The 23,276-nt window shown below is 34.8% G+C and overlaps 2 protein-coding genes across 9 annotated transcripts in view; one reads left to right on the top strand and one right to left on the bottom strand.

Annotated features, from left to right (window-relative positions):
• The first annotated feature begins 60 nt into the window (after positions 1-60).
• On the top strand, positions 61-11,949 carry LOC149902487 (protein NSUN7). 3 transcript variants are annotated; one of them, XM_090110034.1, is made up of 17 exons: positions 61-452; positions 2,286-2,433; positions 2,737-2,842; positions 3,472-3,530; positions 5,814-6,025; positions 6,129-6,227; positions 7,640-7,744; positions 7,824-7,902; positions 8,054-8,271; positions 8,636-8,870; positions 9,032-9,133; positions 9,596-9,736; positions 9,822-10,148; positions 10,219-10,332; positions 10,544-10,696; positions 11,189-11,373; positions 11,761-11,949. In XM_090110034.1, exons 1-17 carry the CDS (start codon positions 217-219, stop codon positions 11,900-11,902), a joined length of 2,661 nt encoding a protein of 886 aa, XP_089966160.1. In that variant the 5' UTR covers positions 61-216; the 3' UTR covers positions 11,903-11,949. The 3 variants fall into 3 exon arrangements, with proteins under 3 accessions (XP_089966160.1, XP_089966161.1, XP_089966162.1); XM_090110035.1 differs by lacking the exon at positions 10,544-10,696; XM_090110036.1 differs by lacking the exons at positions 11,189-11,373; positions 11,761-11,949 and having other exon boundaries at positions 10,533-10,725.
• A 472-nt stretch (positions 11,950-12,421) lies between these two features.
• The window catches only part of Ube3a (ubiquitin protein ligase E3A), a 32,048-nt gene continuing 21,193 nt past the window's right edge, over positions 12,422-23,276 (bottom strand). For 4 of the 6 annotated variants that reach the window (XM_090109990.1, XM_090109994.1, XM_090109989.1 and 1 more), the window contains 12 exons: positions 22,867-23,046; positions 22,282-22,403; positions 21,786-22,002; positions 21,328-21,497; positions 20,851-21,019; positions 20,500-20,634; positions 19,773-19,975; positions 19,005-19,186; positions 18,229-18,397; positions 17,755-17,922; positions 13,497-13,652; positions 12,422-12,873 (listed from right to left, as the gene is read on the bottom strand). In XM_090109990.1, coding sequence (XP_089966116.1) covers positions 12,535-12,873; positions 13,497-13,652; positions 17,755-17,922; positions 18,229-18,397; positions 19,005-19,186; positions 19,773-19,975; positions 20,500-20,634; positions 20,851-21,019; positions 21,328-21,497; positions 21,786-22,002; positions 22,282-22,403; positions 22,867-23,046 — 2,210 coding nt within the window. In that variant the 3' untranslated portion in view covers positions 12,422-12,534. The remainder of the gene's footprint in view (positions 12,874-13,496; positions 13,653-17,754; positions 17,923-18,228; positions 18,398-19,004; positions 19,187-19,772; positions 19,976-20,499; positions 20,635-20,850; positions 21,020-21,327; positions 21,498-21,785; positions 22,003-22,281; positions 22,404-22,866; positions 23,047-23,276) is intronic. The other 2 variants (XM_090109991.1, XM_090109993.1) reach the window with 2 other exon arrangements.

Raw genomic sequence — 23,276 nt, 5'->3', positions numbered from 1 at the left:
AAGCAACAGGTTGATGTTAGCATGCGAAACGTTTATTCTGCCTCAGTAAACGGTTGGCCTTCCAACATATAACCACCCCTTGAAAAGCACTCCGAATTCAAGTCTTAGAACTATTTCGTTCCCTTAAATAAATAATATAGCTATGTTATATGCGACATAAACACAATATTTAATACATATTAAAGACGAAATTTGATTCATATTTGAAATGATAAAATGTCTGAAAAATACGATTCCAATGCTCTGTGGGTTGCCCTTAGTGAGTATGGAGAAGGCAATCTATTTAGTGTATATCCAAAGCTTCTTGCTGAGTTGCTTATGCAGGAAGATGCTGCGAGATTGGAAGGGGATACCAGTGAGGCCGAGAGGCTGGTGCTGCCCAGTGATAAGGAATGGAGACTGACACAGTACTTCAACCTTGTAGCAATGCAAAAGACATTGGACGATGAGGAGTGAGTATTATACATAGATGTTCGCACTTTGTAATACCTAAAGATGATTTTCCTATTACCTACTTTGTAATAGGCATTTGACTGATTTGATATGAAAATATGATATCTGGTATACAAAAGTCACTATAATACCTAATATCGACAGACAAAAATTGTAAAAATACCATTTTGGTATTTATATGTACCGTGTATCCATATGCATTTATTAAAAAGCGGTTATTTTAATATTACAAACCATCGACCACACATCGATGCGATGTTACAAACAGACACTTCAATTTTTTTATTTGCATGGAACCAAGACACAATTATTAATCACACTCAGTTTTCCAAGGAATTGTAGGTGTAGCAATATTTTTGGCCTGGCTGTTGTTAACTCTTCATTTTTTCTCCGAATTTTACCTTATTATACGTTCAAGTTCATGATTTCGCGCGCAAATGAATAAGCAATATACAAATATTCCGTTACAAACATAATTATGGTATCATGTGTGTTAAACACATTAATTTCCATTTGCCTTATTTGATGAGACTTCTACGCTAATTGTATTGATGGCCATGACCTTCATATATCTTCCACCCTCATGCGTGTTTTTCACAGTGACTCTTTCATAAACATTCATGACTCGATTTTTAATTAATTCTCAAGAATTTAGGATGTGGATGACCACATCGTCACAAGGCAACATCATTTTTAACCAAAATGGAGAAATGATCCACATTTTATACAATAAGCACTTCATTTCGGATTTGTATATTAGGCAAGATTCCTAGTCGTAAGCCTAGTCGGTTGATTTTCGCCACCACTGCGCGCTTTTAATCAGAAGACCCATATTAGCTAAAATTTCATATATTACCTATTTATGCATTCAATATGTAACTAACTACGACAGTTTAAATATAATCAATGATATCTAAAATTATGTGAGAACCTTAGAGAAAAATTGTCCCTTCCTATCCGCCCTGTACACACAGAATAAACGCAACAAATAGGTCATAATGTTATCTCGAAGGCCTATCGTTTGGGGTGCCTTACAGTGTACATTGCATAATACGACCATGTTCCTAAAATATAACCTTATGCAACTCCGAACTCGCATGTACAGTACCCATATAGTTAAACAAAACAGGCGATGATTGCAATCGCTACATCGTTCACTTTCTATTTTCTATTCCGTAGGTTAGTAGAGCTTTTGAACTGTACCTATACCATATAAAAATCTATAACATGGTGCCGTAGAGAGATTATTCAAAATTCAAATATACTTGTATATTTACATTTTAACAAAGTAGGTATGAATACAGACACAAATACAGAGATCCAACCTCCTTCTGACATAGTGAATATCGTATATTATAAATAAAAACATAAAATAACATCACTTTGACACCATGACTTGATAAAACTATTGCATCCCAAAAAAAAATTAATTGTCTTGTACATAGGTACCGATTGTTTTATATAATACTCGTGCTTTTATGATTACAAAATAACAAACCTAAAAAAAGTTATTCGAGTGTTTGTTAAAAATGCTTTAATCAATTTTAAATTTAAGTTGATGTTTTGAAAATGGAAAATTATGAACACCAATTGATAGAAAATGATTGTTCATGAACGAGCAGGAGATCATTTCAAGTAAGGATGCAAATAAAAACATACATTTTAACTATATACCCACTTCTTGTGAATAGATTAAGAAAGCACAAATACATCGCCTGCAAGTCGCAAGTTTCAATAGCTATCTTTATATGCTATCTTTGTATCCCTCAGTTATTGAATTCGGATGTAGATAGAAAATAATTGGTATAGGTATCAAATATATTCTTTAACAGACTTGAAAATCCTGATAAAAGCAAATCTACCGAAGAAGTACCAGAAGAATGGGCGCCATGGAACTTGGTGATAGCCACCAAGAATCCCAACGCGCCTCCACCAGTTGCCATCAAGACTGCTCCCGGCCCCGCGTGGGATATAGGCCAGGTTTGTTTATTAAATTTTAACATGGAAACTTTTTGTTTGCCATGGAAAGGAAAAGGGAAGGTACAGATGCCAATAAAGAGGGGATATAAATTAATAATGTGGCCCTAATTGGAAATCGGCATCGAAAATAAAATTGTTATTAAAGCTGGCACATAGTCTAGTAATCTAATTATTTGTAAAAATGGCCATTAATTATTTTGGAAAAACAAGGAGAAAAAACATTGCATTTACAATGTTAATAACGTATTGTATTTCGTATGAGGCCGCTTTAGGATTATTTTATAACAGGTTTGATTGATCTAGGTTTTGAAAGCTGCGCGGATTTTATGTAAACCTCCATTGGGAGTGCAGTTTGGAGACGAACAGGAAATGAGATGCGTTTACTCACTCATTTATGATGTATTTCGATGTAAGTATTGTTTATTTGATGAATACTTTATGGAGCTTACGTTTTTTATAAAAAAAAATCATAGTAATAAATAATGATGAAAAATGGTGAAAGCTTACTAATAATCCTTTTATATTAAATCCGTGAACATTTTTCTGGAAAGCTCCGAATATTTTTCGTGTTTTTTCGAGCTCATAAAAAGTGTAAATTTTTATCGCTTTTCGTGACTGCTCTTCTATCGTAAATCACTAAATACAGTCGTGGCTCGTAAATGTATCTCATGTATCCAAATACGGTTATAAAATGCCCGAAAATGTGTGACTCGAAAATTCCATCAGGCTATTCCAAAGTAACGGAGTGTCACGAAGGTATTAAAGTTGGCGCGTGGATTACCATAGTTGTAAATTACTAAACGCCCCGTTTAAAACTAGTTTACAGAAGCTTATTCGTAACTGAACAACTTTTATTATAATGAAGACATGTTAACGAAATTATATCACGCCATTAATGATACGGCTAATTGGATTCCTTTATTTGTGTTTGAATGCTTTGAAAACTAACGGCTCTTTTAATTTCCAATGGAATATTATTTAACACTCGCAATTTACCATTTAGTTAAGTTAAATAAATAATAAAGATATTCTCCTCAGATAAAACAATACTAGACCAAGCGATCGACGATGTGGATTTCTTTGGAGACTACCCTCAGGTAAGTAAAAAAAGTTGGATCACTGCGTTCGCCCATTTTAAATCATTGGAATACTCTATATTAGTTGTTTTTAGCACGCTTTTATTAGTTTAACCTGTACCTATGCTAGTATGTAAGTTGAAACCGACTTATTTCGGCTAGAATTTGACCTACTTGTAAACGGACAGATTTAAAATTCAAACTCTGAACACTTATAAAGGATCGATAACTTAGTTTATCTTCTTGGAGCTTTGATTTTCAGTTTTTTATTGCTTTGTTTTATTTATTTCTCTTTTAAAATCTAACAGCCGTACAAATAAACGAGTTATAACATTTTATGCAAAGAATAAACTAAGAATAAGGAAAAATCATACAAATAAACACGAAATAAATGTAACCTAGTATAACTTCGTAATAAATATTCATACTAATGCTATTCCGTCCTTATTCCGGCTACCACCCTAGTATAAGTCTGACATAACTGTGTTATAACGTATTTTTTAGTACATTTTGCTGTGTTTTACAAGTTTTAGAACCTGTTTTCAATCTAAATTTGAGATAATAGCAATGAGAGTAATACGAGAAGTAGAAAAAGTTGAGCAAATTAATAATTTCATTACGTACCTATTGAAATGGAAAATTTAGTATGAAATGTCAAAATATACGAAATTATGAAAAACCCTTTTGATATTTATAATGATTTATTTATTTACGACATGCGCCAAACCATACATACATAAAACACTTATTTCTAAACTTATCACAATAATATAAACTTTCGTTGAAAATATAAATCTTCTAAGCTTGGAGTTGTATGTTTTGAGTACCAGTTATTTGGCAACTCTCTATCTCAAGGTGGGTTTATCTTCTGATCTCCGGATATTGGATAGGGTTCTCTTTCATTTGCTTGCATATTTAATGATATACATATTTAAATTATTTCAAATAAATATTTAAAAAATAAATAAACAGAACATCGTATGATGAAACTTCACAACAAATTCGACGAAGTCAAACGAGCGTCAAAATGACAGCACCAAGGTTTAACCGTAGACAATTTCAATGTTTTTCATAATTTTGTGAATGAATTGCGACGTTGCCGCTTCGCGCCTATTGCATAGCGTGAGCATAGATACATCGACGTTATTCCAAATTTATTTGTAAGAAATTATGACATCCTTATTCTTTATTTATTCTTATCATATCTATGCATTGCATAAGGTTTGAATAAGCAAGTTTTTATTTGTACGGCTGCTAGTCGTTATATGTGATGCATGTATGCATGCCGTATATTAAGTACTTTTATATCGCAATTACAAATTGCATGCACGTCAGCAATAAATCACACAATTCTACTTTATTGTAATGAACCTGCTTGTATATCTAATAGCTACCTATCTTATATCTACTTAGGAATTAGGTTTTTATATTTGAACTAGCAATGCAAGAGAGTTAAATTTGAACGAGTATCTAGATGTACTCATGGGACTTTTATTAAAAGAACACCAAAAAGGAATATAGATATTTTACCAGGAATCTCTTATTTTTTTTCTAGCCCTTTGCTGAGAGCTTCGTGTCTAAAAAATTCAGGACAGATAAGTACCTAGGTACTAAGACCATAAAATCATATTTTTTATACTCTTGACCTTGCCATTATTGAATGCCAGGTACCAAGGTTGCCATCAATATCGTTACTGTAATAACTTTCCGTTAAGGCAGGTTCGACAAGATGTTAAAAAAGTATGCCTCATCTAACTCGCATTATATATCGATGTCGTGACTCCAACTATTACTTTTTCAAACGTTGAGGACGCTCACGAAAATGAGTTTTGTATTTATGGCCGTTTATTTACGTCGAAAAAGTATCGATGTTGGTGCTTTGCGGATCAGATAAGTGGGCTCGATTAATAGTATTGCGAGGATTCGTGTTAGAACGCTAGTTCAAGATTGATTGAATAACGCGGGGCGCGTTATTCAATCAATCTTGAACTAGCTTAGTTGGAAGTGGAGCGTTTGTATAATTATTAATGTCACGAAAACTGTTAAGATTTTCACGTTTTTATTTTCATAGCTTATGTGGCATAATATGTCCCTAACTACCAACCTGCATATTTGTTTGATTATATTCGTATTTTCTTCAATCCAAGAGCCATGATTTTTACAAATAAACCAACGAGAAAATAGAAATATACCAAGCTACTTTTAAGCATCAACTTTTTTGGCGATTATCTGGTTTGATATAACAACGGTCATCTGACAAAACATTTTGGCATTTAAATATTTCTATTCTAATCTCCATTCCAGTTTGCAGAACATAGGCATACAACATGGCTCTTCCTTATGGAGCTAGCCAGACGAAGATGGGTTGCACGACCGCGTGGTGAGATAGAACGGGCGACAAAACTTCTGAAAGAAGCTGGTTCTCCTTTCATAGACGTGGAAAATGCGATCTGGGATGAAAGGGTGCATTTTGCCGCTGCTATTGCTAGGATTCGGATAAAGAATAAAGCTTTTTCGTAAGTGATTATTTTCTCTCAATATATTATATAAGTTCAAAATTAGCAGAGATGTATAAACAATATATATATACAATAATTGAGTTTTGTTTTTCTTGGACAGACTATCGGATCTTCTCCCGCCACATTTGCGAGAAGAGAAAATATCAGCATGTGTCAATAAGGATACAGTCACCGGATGGGTAAACACATTTAAAGCAAAGTAAGTAACGTAGACTAAAGTAGACACCTCTGTACTCTACACGATTTTCTTTTGATCGCCGCTAGCAATAGGCTATTTGACAAGGTTTTGAAAACTGTCTCAAATTATTAAGATACGTTTATAGACCACACAAAACACATGTTTCTTTATTTTTTGTAGTTATTAATTGAGAAAATGGAAAATAAAAACATGATATTCAAATATGCCGCCAAAACACAATTTTGAAGAATATGGCGTCTCGCGACCCTGGTGACGTCACAGCGGCGTAAACATCAACTTGCTCCTAGTACTTATTGTTCGTTTTTGTTTTAATTATAGTTAGCGTTTAGCTACTATTATGTATTCTGTGTTATAGTATAATTAAGTTAATCTGTTTAAAAACCAGAAAATGAGTTCTTATAGGTAGATCTATTAAAACCCTTGACAAACTATTTATATGTGCTCCAAAAGATATAAAAATGCATAGAAAGTGGTTGCAGTTAGCTCGCAGAAATCCAAGTGATATTAGATATATCAATTAAAACAGTTATATTTTTTTGTGAAGACCACTTCGATGTAAGTATTGTGTTGAATACCTAGTAGGCAGTTTATTTTATTTGCAATACATAGTATAAATCGTCTCATTACTTACCTGCTTGAGGTTAGATAATGATGTATTATATAAATTGATGATGACGTGTTTGTATTGATATTGAAAATAATCAATACAAACACGTCAATCCTATAAACTGGAGGGCTGAAATGAAAAACAAAGGGCATAACCTAAAAAATGTATACTTCATAATTATTGTGCTATTGTGATTCATGTTTGTAGGTAAATTTAACTAAAAAGGTAATGAACGACGACTGAAATATTAACTTACGTAGCTGTTTTCACATTTCTCAATTCAAAAATCTGGGTTGTTTTTAAAGAACATGCCAACCATTATAGCGTCCACATTAGGTAGATTTCTACTGTCTGCTTTTTCGAAATTTGGTTCCATGACAAACAAAAATAACACATAAAGAACAAAACTGATTATAGACACCTTGAATCACAAGAAATAAGTTATACAAGAAACAAAACCAAAAGCGAAATTCAGCAACGACGTGAGTAAACGTTGGGATCATTTGTTATTTACGCCGCTGTGACGTCATGGCAGATGCAGCCAATCATGGATGTTTTCGGTCACGTGGTAATTTAAAAAAATATGATGTTTTTTCTCGACGATTTATAAATAAATAAGTTATTATTTATATCATTTATTAATTTAAATAGCTTCAAAAACCTTATATATATATATGGATTACACAAAAAAGTAATTTATTTTTTATACTGTCAAATAGCCTATTCAAAAACAAACCAAATATGTTAAATAATCGTGTTAAAGGAATGAACTTAATTAATTAAAACATTCTTTTGGAATTTCCAGAAAAGTAGCATTGCTTGTCAAGAAGCTACAAACATTGGGATATTCCTATAGTAATTCGCGTCAATTGTGTGCAGGAGAGTACAGATTTGATCGAGTATGTCCTAGGTAATAAACGATCCTTGTAAATTTGTCTTGGATACAAAATATAAAAAATGTATATTATATAACTCGATAACTTTTCCAGATTTATAACATTACGCCCACCCGAAAACATAAGCATCGGCCAGTTAGACTTGGTAAAAGAAGGAGTAATAGTATTACAGGTATGATTAAACCAACACATCGAATTTAGACTCGTAAGAGTTTTCTATTTTCAATATGTGGGCCAAATAAGAAGATTAGGAAACAAGCTAGCGATCCTTATGAACCCTTACCATAAAAATAATTATAAATCATCTATTACTTGATCTCTAGGAGAGAGAGTTCTGCGAAGGTGCGTCCACACTGTGCCGTGCGTTGCGTGCTAACTCGTTACGCGGCGTAGTGGCACAAACACACGCGTCCTCGCCCCGCTGCTCCGCGTACTTGGCAGCGCAGTTGCGAGAACTAGCGGCCGTGCTGAAGGCGCAGACGCCGGCCGCGCCTGTCACGCCCGAGCTGGGCAGGCTCGTGGTGTTTGGTGCTGGTGATAAGTGAGTTTATAGACGTGAAAATGTATGGGTATGCCGTATGATATTATCATTCATAATATAATGTACATACATCATTCTTATTTCTTAAACACTGCAGTGGCACAACGCGAACGGTTTGTTTTTTATATTTTTGGCAGGTAGAATTGTTACAGGTACATTTATTTATGGCCAAACTGTTATATTGCAAAAGACTTTATTACAATAGATAAGTGACTTTAGTCAATTCATCAAACCGTAAACTAAAGAAAGTAATAGAATTACGACTCCGTATTATTATAAAATAATATAAATACCGTTACGACTCAGCATTTGTATCAGAAATTGGAAATTTTACCGCATTGTTTCTTATATCTTACAACTGTAGAGTGGAGAGCTATGTATGCGCACTCCGCGAGCTCGGCATAGACGCGTCAGAAGCGCCCCACTCCGAGTCGCCGGTGTGCGTGGTCGGCGACGCGGTGCACAGCGAGACGGCGGCGGTGGCCAGCGCGCTGGATGGCGTGGTAGCTGCACTGGCAACGCCGCCTAACTCGTACTCGGCTGTCACAGATCCTATCGATCTTGTGTGTGGGCGTGGAGGAGATCTGGCTATGCTTGAGGTATAATGGAGCTGTGACTTACGTCTACTTATTTGTCCAAAATAAATAAAAGATAACGGGTCAGCAAATATTAATTGCCAATTTTATGTAACAATTAATGTAGGTACTAATGTAATAATTAAATTTAGGTTTTTCTATCACTACGAACTTTCATGTTCCAGGTTCTAACAGAATCTGAAATAGACTCGAAGGGAAAGCAACGTGTACAATCCATTCTAGAAGAACAGAAGAAGACACTCAAAACATTAATGTCTAAACCCCAGGTAAATATATGAAATGATTCTAATAGCATGAATCATTCTATTAAATACTAGCAGTAGGCCCCGGCTTCGCTCGTGGTACATATTTCGCAATAAAAGGTAGCCTGTTCTTTCTCAGGGTCTAAAGATTATCTGTGCCAAATTTCATCAAAATCGGTCCAGTAGTTTATGCGTGAAAACCATACATACATACATACAAACCTTTCCTCTTTATAATATTAGTATAGATAAAAACATGTGATGTTAAGTTGTGTGCTCAGCCCCCCTAGACAAGTGGCTTTCTATTAGCGTAAAGTTCAATAGAATAGATTATGAATGTATGAGATTGACGTTTGATTACGACGACGACGACGATTGATTACGTCAATCTCATACATTCACAATATATTCTATTAAACGTTACGCTAATAGAAAGCCACTTGTCTAGGTGGGCAGGGCCAGTAACTAACTGTATTTACTATTCAGATTCAGTTAATCCTTTACGAGACCCACTCAGCGTTAGAAGCGGAGAATCAGGCGCAAGTGAACCGCGCCGTGGCCGAAGCGAACCGGCTTGCGAGGGAACGTCACGCATTGCTCAGGAAGAAACATAGAGATCATACACATGTAGGTGCAAGTTATTAACGAACTGCAAAGAGCTTTCTATGACTATTGTTAATAAATAATAACCGACATTTTAATCTAATTGCAGACACCAAAATCAAAAGAAGGTGCTGAAACGATGGTCACAGATTCCTGTACAACATTAGATCGCACTTCCCAATCGGATTTGGACAAAGTCGAACCGTCAGACACCACTTCATATGACCAGTCTCCCAAAAGGCCGATGTCCTCCCCACCGACCACTGCTAGAAACAGATCAGACAGCAGAGAGACGATATTGAAGAAGCGGGCAGAAAGCGCAAATGTAGTTGGGTGCCGGCCAACGACCAATAGAGCTCGACCTATTCCCGAAATGGACGTTCCTGAAAATGATAATGTTCCTAGAGATCCTGATAAGGATAGTCCAGATGTTTATGTAAGAAATAAAAACCCTATTCATTATGATTGTAACCATTTTCTCAGACATAATATGAATGATTTTGTAGGTTCCAAGCTGTGATTTATTTGAAGTACAAACACTGCCTAATTTAGGAAACGGATTAGATATTAACTACATTTTAGATAGAGATGGATGCTACCTTGGTCTCATACAAAGGAAGGTAAGTATAACCTTTTATAAGATTTTTTGCATAATATGTCGTTGAAGCAAACTTACTTTTCGAAAGATCTTGCGTTACATTGTTTTTCCACTAAAGTTCTGCACCGGCAGTCAAATCTAGGGACCAACGTTATTTAAGTCGTACGTCCAAATCTGTTCACTATAAAGTGCCGAGTACAGGACAAGTCACGTGAATACTAGGTGTCGCGCAGGAGATCACGCGGCTCGACGCTAAGTATATGATACGCGTCGCGGAGCAGCGCGGCCTCTTCGGGCAGAGCGCGCCGCAGCAACCCGCGCGCAGGAAGAAAAACGAACCGGCCACTGTTACACCTAGACGAAGGAGACGCAAAACTAGCTTCGAGGTAACATCTATAATGGGGATAATTGAAGTTTTGGTTAATTCTACACGAACAAGCTTTAAACTCATAAATTCTTATCAGCGTTTACGCAAGTATACATTTCAGGGCAGATTTTTAATCCTTGGTTAAATCGTATCCGTCAAATAAATAATAACATCTTCTTATATATAAAATTCTCGTGTCACAATGTTAGTCTGCATACTCCTCCGAAACGGGTGGACCGATTCTCATGAAATTTTCTGTGCATATCGGGTAAGTCTGAGAATCGGCCAACATCTATTTTTCATATGTACCACGGGCGAAGCCGGGGCGGACCGCTAGTAATAATATAAAATAGGCACCTGTAAAATTTCAAAAGACGAACAATTGAAATTTGATACACATTATCGGAATGGTTACATTAATTATGTACTACAATAAGCACCAATTTTTGCCAAAGTATTTTCACTAAACTGCAGTAAGCAGCCAGATATCCTAAATCTGCAAACAACACAGGTGGAACGTGTGGCTGCACCTACATACGCGTCGTTATCGCGCTCGATGCGGCGCGGCAACGTCGCAGTCGACCCGCGCGCGTCACTTTACAGCGAAGAGGAGCACGTGTGCTCGCGGCACGTGCGCAGGCACGCGGCTGCCGCTACGTATACCGCGACTGCGTGTACGTGTGACGCTAAGCATAGGTAATATGTTTTAAACTATAGCCTCTAGCTTTGCTCATACTGAATTGGTAGATTGGGTCGCTCTAAATAGTGGGTATTTATAATGTAGAATAAAAATATGTATGTGTTTCAATATTAATAAGTAAGTAGTCATTGTTTGAGGAATGTTGTTAACTTTTTTATTAGTGTAATTCAATGTGTAAACATCTTGATGCAAAGCGAATATTAAATTTTTTATCTTACCTGTGACATGTAGTGAAAAATTAAAATCTGTCATACCTTCAAAACAAGCTGCTATTCACGATTCTTGTAATGAGTGTTTGAATTCTCTTTCGTGAACCATTTAGGTATATAATTTACAAAAAATGTATTAAATTCAATTAACCATACAATTTTCCATATTTCCAGACACTCCCAACCCCGTCGTGCATCCGCAGACGCAGATCTCGCCACTGTAGTACGCCCAGCGTCACCACCGTGTCGCCAGCCATTCCCTCTAGTTGTACACGACTTGCGACTCAAGAACATCGTACATAAGATTTCTGTTTAGACTTTTTTTTTTTCTTTTATCGAGACTGTAACGCGCGTGTATTTTTGTTCCATTTTTGAATTTTGGAGGTTATCTATTGATATAGACAACCTTTTCAGGCGCGTTTTTGTGAAGGTTTAAACTTAGAATAGCACAAAAAATGTTGAATTGTTTATAGTCGAGCCAATTTTGTTCTACTATAGTCTTCTGGCTCTACTATAGTCATCTCGATATGCAAGCTGAGGGTATTTTAATTTAAAAAGTGCGTATTTTTCATAATACGCTTTCATTTTAGCGATTAATTCTACAAAAAAAGCATAATTGAAATACCAAAAAATGTGCTAGAATATTATCAATTATTATTATACAAAATTCCCAAGCGTATTGCATATTGTTTTAAATAGTCCAATTAATTAGTACTATTCTATTTATGTTTTTAATTTCATAGTTTTGTTGTGCTCGTCGTTTTCCCGTGATTTACAAAATTATACAAATAAGGTTTTTAAAATGGTGAAAAGTTCCTATGAAATATTTTGCTACTGCGTATTAAAATTTAATAAACATTTTTATTCCATAATTTGTTTCAATAAAACGCCATTTATAAATAAACAAACATTAATTAATCATTACAAACTCAGGCTATAGTGTGTGTGTTAAAGCATTCCGAAGCCTTTGGAGTAGCTAATTGCTTTCATCAGTCTGTCTTGTAGTTTGTCTTTGTTCTCGTATTCCGGGAGGAGTAGTACATTGAAGCATGTGTGTGCGGTTGGCAGTCTGTCACAATCTGGCCCGTTTCTGGCTATAACCAGTTTGAGATGACTCAGCCCTCCCACGGGAACTCGGTCGGAGCCTGTAGTGAATTGCAGGAGCTTTCTCTTGTCCTCTAGCGATAAACTGTGGACGATGCTCCAAAAGTATTTGATAATTTGCGACTCGGGAGTGTAACCGCCGTCGTATTCTGTCGATTTCTCCAGTTCGTTGAAGTCGAAATTCTGTAATGTTACAATCAATATAAAATAATAGTACAAAACACGGATTATTAAGTGTTACATTCTCTTTTAAAATAATACAAAGTAACAATTATATCAGCGGCACAAGAACAATATCCCCATTCCCATCCCTAATTTTACGATTTACAAGACAGCAAAATCTACTTATAACATAAAACTGAAGATGTCTGAACACGGTAATCTCGAAAAACTGGACCGGATTTTTTTAGGTTATGCAAAAAAAGATAACATTGTAAAAGTAGAATTTATTACGCTGAAACGAAATGTGAATAGATAGCAAAATCTTCTTCACTACATAGTATAAAACAAAGTCGCTTTCTCTGTCCATATTTTTTTCCCTATGTCCCTTTGTATGCTTAAATCTTTAAAACTACGCAACGTATTTTGATGCGGTTTTTTTTAATAGATAGAGTGATTCAAGAGGAAGGTTTTAATATATAATTTATTAGGTTTTAGACAAAGCGGGCGAAGCCGCGGGTGGTAAGCCAGTATAATATATAGCTGAAGAGTTTATAAGTTTGAACGCGCAAATCTCGGAAAAACCGGGACAGATTTTTTTTTATTATGCTTAAAAAAACAGCATAAATACAAAATTACAAGTATACCTTACTGCCACACACGAGCGTCTCCACCTCTTCAGGCCTGAAGAGCGTTGAGAGCTGGCTCTCATCTGTCACCATGATGAAGCCGCGCCTGAACGCCTTGAACTGGCTCTCCACCGACTTGTTTAAGAGGAAATCCGCATATAGCTCTACGAATTCCTGCAAAATTATTTAGCTGAATGATTATTCTATAATTTCACCTATTTAGAATTCTAGTTTAGAATGATTGTAATATGGATAAGCTCAAGCTACTTTACAAAAAATGACTACTTTAGCTAACAAATTAACTGATAATGGAAATAGTTTTTACTGTAGAAAATACACTATTATGCCGGCGTTATTCATAGGTTACACGCTCAGTCTGGCGTCAGTTCAGTCCATCAGTTTGATCCGGCATCCAACTGATGCCAGAATGATGGATGAAAAACACGGGTATTCTGAACCATCAGTCCGTCAGTCAACCGGTTAGACGATAATTCTTCCGTCATTCTGAGCAGACTGATGGACTGAACTGACGCCAGACTGAGCGTGTTACCTATGTCTTACAGGGCTATGTATAACACAGCTCAACAAAAAAACAATTTTTTTTTGTTGCCCTGGATATTTCTACAGATTTATATATTTCAAGTACCCAGTTTGCGAATGTAATAATTAAAATTATTTAATTGGCTCTAGTTTTTTTTTAATTTGGATTTTCATATATTAAATTTTCTTACGGCCCTTCAGAATACGGGTTACTAATAAGTGTTTATTTTTTTGGTGAATTACGTTTTCTGCACATTTCTTCGCTCAGACATAACCCTATTCTATAAAACTGACTGTAGAATATCAGAATAATAAACGGTTTCTGTAAAAAAATCATTTTTATGAACAACAATGTTCGGTTTGTATTGAGTTGAAGAAACCCAGTGGCACTTGGTCAGCAAAGTGGATAGGTATACGAAATTCCCTTGATGTTTTTATTAATAGAATTAGACAAAGCAAATTCATTAGGAATAATTAATAAATATGAAAATTTAGGCCTTTGGGGGAATCTAGAAGTATAAGAAGAATACCCGACGGCCCTACAGGACGGGCGTGTCGAAAATTCATAAAATATGAAAATTTAACAAAATTTTATAACTGATGCTGAATGTAAATTATGGAGAGATATAGTATTGGTTAATTTAAGGTAAATTTAAAACACCAAATTATAAAGAAATTGCACAACAGTTGTTAAAAAACTTCATTATTTTATGAGCAAATACGAACATAAAGCTACACTTTCCCCACAGTCTCCTGGATAGATGTCCAGTAAATCTGCGAAATTTCTGTGAGAAACAAGAAGAACGCATCGAAAAAGAAGTAAAAATTATGGAATAAAGGTATCAGGGTATATGGGACCGTCACATGATGGCAGATTACTGATGGTCCATAACAAAACTTTTGTCCCAAAATTAACTAAGAAGAGAAGCTTATAAAATCTATTTCCTTGTACTATTTCATAAGTTTTAATGATTTTTCTCTATTTTTATATCCATTTGAATTAATTAAATACTAAAACAAAACAATAAATAAAACTTTGTAATAAATAAATGATGTTAAACAAAATATATAGTACCTTCTATTTCATACTGCGTTTTAGTATAATAAGAAAATTAGGATTAAAAAAAAACTAGAGCCAATCTACCAAAACCATTAATAGTTTTATATATAATATGCATTAAATTATTCGAAACCACTTTCACATCCAGGGCAACAAAATCATTGTTGACCAGTGATAATTGTCCGTATTTATGCAAAATGGAACCACTCGACAAATTTCGTTTTTTGCTTTTATTGAAGAATACTCATCCAAAAGTGGTCTAAATTCTTATACAAACAAGAACCACATGATTTTTACGTTGGAAACAAGGTATACTAAAAGCAGAAAGGAACCACCAGCAACAACGAATAATACCATATTAAGCAAAACCGAACCACAGCACCACGGGACTGCTTTGTTCAAACAAATAAACGATATTACTATCATGTCATTTTATACAAAACAGATCCACACCTACTTGGTACCATTATACATTACACATATTTCTATTAATAACAATTATTTTTAATACACAAAATGGAACCAGGTTTCTGTGGTATGGTTATGCGTAAAATAAATACATAATTTAATTTTAATTTTTTATTGCAAAATAAAACCACAAGCATTCGGTTCTATTATGCATAAATAAATATTGTAAAACATTCTGAAAACCATCATCGCTATATGGAACCAAATGCCTTGACTTGTTACAATGCTTCTCAATTCTCATCTTTAAACAACGTACCTATTTCATTACTTAAGTGCAAAACTCCGATTTTTTAAGTAAAACGTCGAACATCTGTCAATATAGGTGACATTCAGCGAAGTAGTTCGAATACGCGACGGTGTTTTTTTCCTCCGCGAAGTAAGTTCTATTGTTTTTGTTAATTACCTTTAAAATTAAATGTGAAAATGTTTAGTCCATACTAATATTATAAATGCGAAAGTAACTCTGTCTGTCTGTCTGTCTGTTACTCAATCACGCCTTAACTACTGAACCAATTTGCATGAAATTTGGTATAGAGATATTTTGATACCCGAGAAAGGACATAGGATAGGTTTTATCCCGGAAATCCTACGGGAACGGGTTTTTCTTTGAAAACGCGGGCGAAGCCGCGGGCGGAAAGCTAGTAATAAATAAATAAGCAAGCAATGGATAAGAAAAGCATTGGAGACGAACACTGAAGATAATAATGAAGATACAACGGGTAAGTAGTTTTATTTAATGCATATAAGTACTTATTGAATCTGAGATGCAGGTACGCTTTATCCACTTTTGATTCATTCCCAATTGTGGTGTGATTTTAAGAAGATAGTTCATTAAGTAAGTACAAGAGGAATCCTCTGTGGATTTACGTATTTTAACGACAATGTCGTTGTTCACGAAGGCAAGTCGAATTAAGAGTCATTTGGTTACGATTCATCTGTCATTGTGAGATGAAACTACTAAAGTCTAAACCCTGTTTTAAAAATAACTGTCGATGATCTAGGTACCTACCTACTATTTTGGTAAAATACGTTTAGATCTATTTCTGATGCCGCTGTAACAACAAATACTAAAAAACGGAATAAAAAAAGACGTGTCGCACTCGGGGACTGCCGCGGTAAAGCTATTGCATAGCATGCCTTCAAGCCACACCTCCGAGCCCGTCGGAGTGAGGTTTTTTCGTAACGGAATTTCTCGATTCGGTCCCCGCGCTCAAGGCCCGCGATAGAAGCTATGCAATAGCTTAATAAATATTTAAGAAGCTCCCATACAATAAGCCGTGATTTTTTTGGCGTTTTTATAGATAATGGTACGGAACTCTTCGTTGCGCGAGTCCGACTCGCACTTAGCCAGTTTTTTGTACATGGCGCATGTACATACAACATGCTTAGTCGTCTAGTAGGGACACGGCTTTATAAGAACTAATAATATTTTGCTGTCGCCATATACCTACCTACGTATAAAAGCCACGCGGCTTTATTATTTTGATTTAAAGCTTTTTTCTTTTTATTACAGAAGATAACGAAGAACCTTATACGTCGCTGCCTCTGGAGAAGCTTTCTTCACCTTCTAGCGATATTCAGTCCATATTACATCTCATTCCACAAGATGCACAGTTTTTATAACGGTCTCATTAGTGATGATGCAATAGAAGACCACATAGATGGACTAGACACGGTGGATTTCGAAATCCAATTTGATGATAACGTCGAATAAACGTCCTATATAAGTATTATTTTATGTATTTTATTAATTAAAGCTTTAATTACGATATTATAAATACATAGTTTCATTTATATCATGAAATCCCTGGGATGTGGTTCCTTTTTGTATAAGAGAAAACCTATCAATTGATATATGTTAAAAGGAACCACATGCACATTTTCTTAATTATCTAGAAAGTTTAAGAATATTCAGAGCAAATTTATATACACATACTTAAATAAGTAATTTATCAATGAATTTAAATAAAATAAATTTTAATTTTACTTCATCTAACAGAGCTGCAAATGTTTTTGTAAATCCTTTGATATCTCAGAAGTGCGTTTTTGCTGGATGGTTCCTTTTTGCTTAAATACGGACAATTTATTCATCGAGTTTATAAACAAACTCGAAAGTATAAGAGATAATGGTTACAGATAAAAGGCCAGCTACAACAAACAACATTACATGAATTTCTCAAGTTAAAGATTTCTCCAGATCATATTTACCTGTTTATTATCCTGCGTTACAAATATACTATCTCCATCCTCTTTGAGATCATGAAATATATTATTACCAAACACGTCTCTATAACATATCCTAAATGTTTGATAATACGCTTCTTCTAAATCATCACCCGTGTATTCTAACATATCTTTGAGTCCATTATAAAGCGACTGAAAAAATAAACAATATTTTAAATGCTGCATTCTTGAGTGGGTTTTGTGAAATATTCGCAAAATTTGTTTACAATAAAGAGTCCCGTCTGCTTATTCGCTAGGTAATTTTCTTGATGAGAATTATGTATAAAATGTTATTGAATATTATGAATGAATATTATGTATAAAATCAAAACCAAATCGATTTATTTTCTTTAATAGAAAACTACACTTCATTATGGAACAACATTTAAAAAAATCTATCAATGTATTAAATACACAAATAAATACACACAGATATGTCTAGCTTATACTATTTCTTACAGGATTCCAATCAGCTAAATCTTCAAACGATCCCTTCTTGCCCATCAACTTTCTATACACGACCATTGGGAAATTAACAGCTAATATTATATTATTGTATATTGCAAGGCCAAGCACAATCCCTATTAGAGTGAACTGCGCTTCTGTTTCGAACGACGTGGGGTTAAACCTGTAAACGAAATAAATTAATACAATTATTATAACCGTATTTAATACTAGCTTCCGCCCACGACTTTGTACGTGCATCCCCGTTTTTCCCTGTTCCCGCAAGAATTTTGGGAAATCCTTTCTTAGCGGATGCCTACGTCCTAACATCTACCTGCATGCCAAATTTCAGCCCGATACGTCCAGTGGTTTGGGCTGTGCGTTGATAGATCACTATATCAGTCACGTTTGAGTTTTATATGTATAGATTACGTGAAACAATAACCACACCAACAATTTTTTATACCATTAGAAAAACATCCCAAAGCAGATTGGAAGTTGCACCTCAATAAATAAAGTGGAATATTGGTGTTTGTGTGTAAACATTAGGTTTATCAAGCAATCGTTAATTTTACTACTTTGTATGTTTTTAAAGATGCTGATTACCAAATTGATAATTTATTCAATAGGTAAAGCTATGCTTAGACCATTTCCTGTGATTAATTTCAAAAAATTTAACTGTGGCCCTAGTAGAAATAATGATATTTACGTATGTTTTGATTTCCAAATGACAATTGAAACGAAATAAAAATAAACATGTTTCAGTTAAATTGTAACAAAACATAACTCACCAAACAGTATGGGACTCAGATTGCTGTGTGAACATGCCGTAATCCGGGTTGAATATCTCCTCAACGATAAGCTGAAAGAACTCCTTACTGACCCCCCCTTCGTCCACACCTTGTTCCCCCTCGAATTCCACCATCAGTTGCTTTTTCAGATCTAGAGCTCTCTCCATTGCTATCATTTCCAGCTGTAACATTATTACTGCGTTTACAAACTAAGTATTGAGAAACCTATTTGAAAAGAGATGTTACGGAATGTTTGATAAAATTGACTTTGAACAGTTACGAAATAAGGTATTAATTTCAATGACTGTTTATCACAAAACCACTCTGACAGTTATTGTTAACTTTTTAATAGGTTATTGTGAGTAGAGTTTTTACCCGACTGCGAAAGAGGAAGGATTATATTTTTGAGTGTATTTATGTATGTATATTTCTTTGGCACACCTTGTCTTGTCCAAGAAAAAATCTGAACTGTGATAAAAAAACTACATAAATTAGTTTTAGTAGGTTTTTGTTTTAATATAATTATTCTTGATTATATTATTAAGTGCATAGAACACAACAATAAAATAACGGTCTGGTAGAAATTTACCAATTGTTAAACTTTTTATCAGTAAGACCGTAAGAAAAAACACAGAGCACACAAACAATTTACACTAAGCATGTATGCCAATTTGTTGGCGAATTGTGCGGTCGTGACATAAATTTCATAAAAACTTTGTAACCAGAATTCTGACAAATAAGTTTTCATTTCATTTAAATAACACGTACCTCAACAAGCGCGTCATCTATGATCCGATCGCGGCGCACCTTGAGCCGCAGGAAGGGCATCGGCGGCGCCGCGCCCACCACCGCGTGCAGCAGCGACACGCGCCGCTCAGAGTACATGCGGATGCGGTTCTCGTAGTACAAGCCGAGGGACTTGGTGGCCGCGGTGAGGACAAACGGGTACCGGAGGAACGAGAATTTGCGCCCTGTTGCAATGGAGATAAAGATCATTTTCACTTGACAGTTTTGTTGATGGTATATTAATTTTAGCAGTAGTTAGCGACACGCGCCGCTCCGAGTACATGCGGATGCGGTTCTCGTAGTACAGGCCGCGGGACTTAGTGGCCGCGGTGAGGACGAACGGGTACCGGAGGAACGAGAATTTGCGCGCTCTTGCAATGGAGATAAAGATCATTTTCAATTCACACTTTTTTCTGGTATACAGATGGTAGCAGCGCTAAGGGAAACTTTTCTCGCTAAACTCGAACTATAGTAGGCAGTTTGAGTTCTAGAGATTATCTAAGCGAGGACACGTGCCGCTCCGCTTAATCTCAAATAATGAATTTGAAAAAAAAATTTCATCTTTAATTAGCTTTCTACCCATACTTTCAACTATAAAAAACTTTGAAACCCTTTTTCACCACCATATAGGTTTTACTTCAAAAAATACTGAAATTCATCATATAATATATAAAAAAATATATTACAACATAGAAAAGATTAGACTTACCAAATGATATTTCAGTTTTGTAGTTGGCAAAATCTATATCCATTTGTATTGTATCACTAAGTGGTTCATTGTAGAACTCTTCAAATGGCAAATATGGCTTCCTAGCATCTAACACATTTACATCTAATTCAAGAGCTGGAAGAAAAAACTAAAATTAGCGATTGTGTGCAAGTATCACTTTATTTTTATTAATAAGTATAAATCAGTAAATACAACAAATTTGGCATATTTTCCATAGAAAAAAGATATCACTTATATTTATATTATGTTAAATTTAGAAATTTCTGGATTAAAACTATTATTTAATTTAAGATTTGGCTACTCTATTTACTGGATTTTAAATTATTTTACCTAAAGGATCCTCTGGTTGAGCTTGCTTCGAGTTTTTCATAGAAGATAGTGGATACAAATGGTCTAATGCATCGCCCAGTGGGTCTAATTGATTGGCAATCACAATGGGCTCTTCTCTCAATGTATTTGGTTCCATTACGCCAGCTAACATATTTGCATAGTATACTATCTGAAAATGAGTTTTATAAACCAATTTGGTAAAATACACATTGGATCTTGTATGATTTGTACATATTATATCAATAATTAATAATATTTTGTATAATAGACAATTTTTATTAAAAAAAAATTTAAATTGCGAAATATTGAAATATTGCCATGCAATTTTGCCATGCGAAATTCAAATTCCTTTCTCTCACTGTTTTATTGCTTAGACTTAGGACAACAATCAAATTGATTCTATTCTTTCTTTATTTTTTCCATCTACAACTTTAATACCACTAAAAACACTTCAAAAAACAATAAACACGCACATACCTTCATTAACTTAGTAGCCACAATCAAACAATCATCGTCTTGCACCTCGAAAGTCCGCGTATAGTTCGTCGATATGATCCTTAACGTGATGAGCTGTTGTAATGTTTCTAGAACATGCCATAAACTCTCCTTGCATTCTGTAGCCCACACTCGGGCTAGTTTCGCTTGTCCTGTAAATGTTACAAATAACTTTAATTGTATGCTACAAGAAAAGTTATTAAAATATTTATGTGAACTCTTTGATCATTCATAACAACTTACTCACAATCAGCAAAAAAAAATATCCACTGTAAATTCTACTTTAATGCATCCAAATAAGGTCTAATTTATTTTGGAGTACTGCACTGGCTGTCAAAATTATTTGCTTTCGGCACATTTCGTTAATAAATCTTAAAGTGATGCACATAAGTTTGATATTGCTTTAACATTTTGTTTCTGCCTTTCAAAATTTTACCTACCTTTAACCGTCAAACATTCCGCAGCAAGGCACAACGCAGGCAGCGCTACCTCCAAATAATCACTACAACTTAAATCTGGCACTTCAAAGGCTATCACAAAACAGTTGATCACATCATCCATGCTAATATTCTTTGTTGTTCTCATGTCCAGTCGCAAATTTTCTGCTAGAGTCGTGAGCGCTATCACTAATGCTGAACTGTAGTATTCTGATGGCACCTGTAGGTAAAGAGATGTGTAAATAAAAATGTAAATTCTTTTTTTGACGTGTTAACGTTTTTAAAATTGTTTAAGTCGGGTGACATGTTCAGAAACTTGTGTCACACCAAAACCTCACGAGCGCGATCGCAGGTATAACGAGAGAGAGACGGACCGATCTCCCGTCTCATCTCGAGTGCTGCCACGAATAAGACGTTATCACGTAAACATCTCGATCGTAAACCTACTTTACAAACAACCAATTTTTTTATTTGTAAAATGTAATTTTTCGAATCTTACTTTAGAAAGGTACGCAAAAGCGCGCCTACAGGATGCCACATCGAGACCCGGGCCTGTCACACAGTCCACATCTTTGTCTGGATCCCTCGAACACATTGCTTTTGATTCCTTGTCTGTGAAAACTGATATATGTATTACATCATTGATTGTGTGCATATACATAGTAACTTTTTCAATTTGTTTTTCTAATTTGCCTCGGAAATTGAAAAAAAATGCAGCTCTATTTTATAATTTCGTATATTATACTTTCATTTTAATATCCAGTAGGCAATACAGACAAGTGGCAGGTGCCACAGATGTATTCTCAACACTATGAAGTACAATAAATAAACTATGATCATCATAATTATTGTTGCTTTCTCCATTGTAAAGAAATATTTTCAACCATACATTTGTTATCCCAATATCCTTTCCTAAGGGAGTGAGATCCTTAAATAAATAGGTCAATAACTAGTATACTAACATATTATATAATATATACATTTGAAAATCTAATTACATTATTTTACACTAACACACAATAACAAAACAATCTATATTCAAAATACCCTTTCCAAATAAAAAAAAAAAAACAACAAAAAATACCTGTCTTATCTTTTTCATTGCTATTAAAATCATTGGTGACTTTACTTGGAAAGCTCCTTGCTAATATAGTGGGTTGTGTAAAAGCAATCCCCAGTGCCCTCCGCAGGGGCTGTGGAGTTTTATTCTGTAGGCATTCATCGCACAATTGATATATTTTCTCTTCAGTTAAAGGTGCACCATCTGAAATAATATTAAATTGGTACTGATTAATTTCAACCTCTCAATATATAAATATTTAATACAATTTAGTACCTACATTACTTTCTTAATTTTAAAAATAATGTAGTATTCAGAAATGCAAGTTTTTCCTTACAAAAACAAACATTGGAATCATGCCCAAATAATAACCTTGCCATTGATTACATGCGCTGTGCTACCACAGTATTACCATTATTTCCTACAGTAGTGCG

The sequence above is a fragment of the Colias eurytheme genome, chromosome 15 (genome assembly GCF_061535395.1).
Source record: "Colias eurytheme isolate Ceu_HAF_F1 chromosome 15, ilColEury1 Martin Lab GWU primary, whole genome shotgun sequence".
NCBI classification, from domain to species: Eukaryota; Metazoa; Arthropoda; class Insecta; order Lepidoptera; family Pieridae; genus Colias; species Colias eurytheme.
The sequence above is the reverse complement of the archived record's forward strand: the minus strand, read 5'-3'. Positions and strand labels throughout refer to the sequence as shown.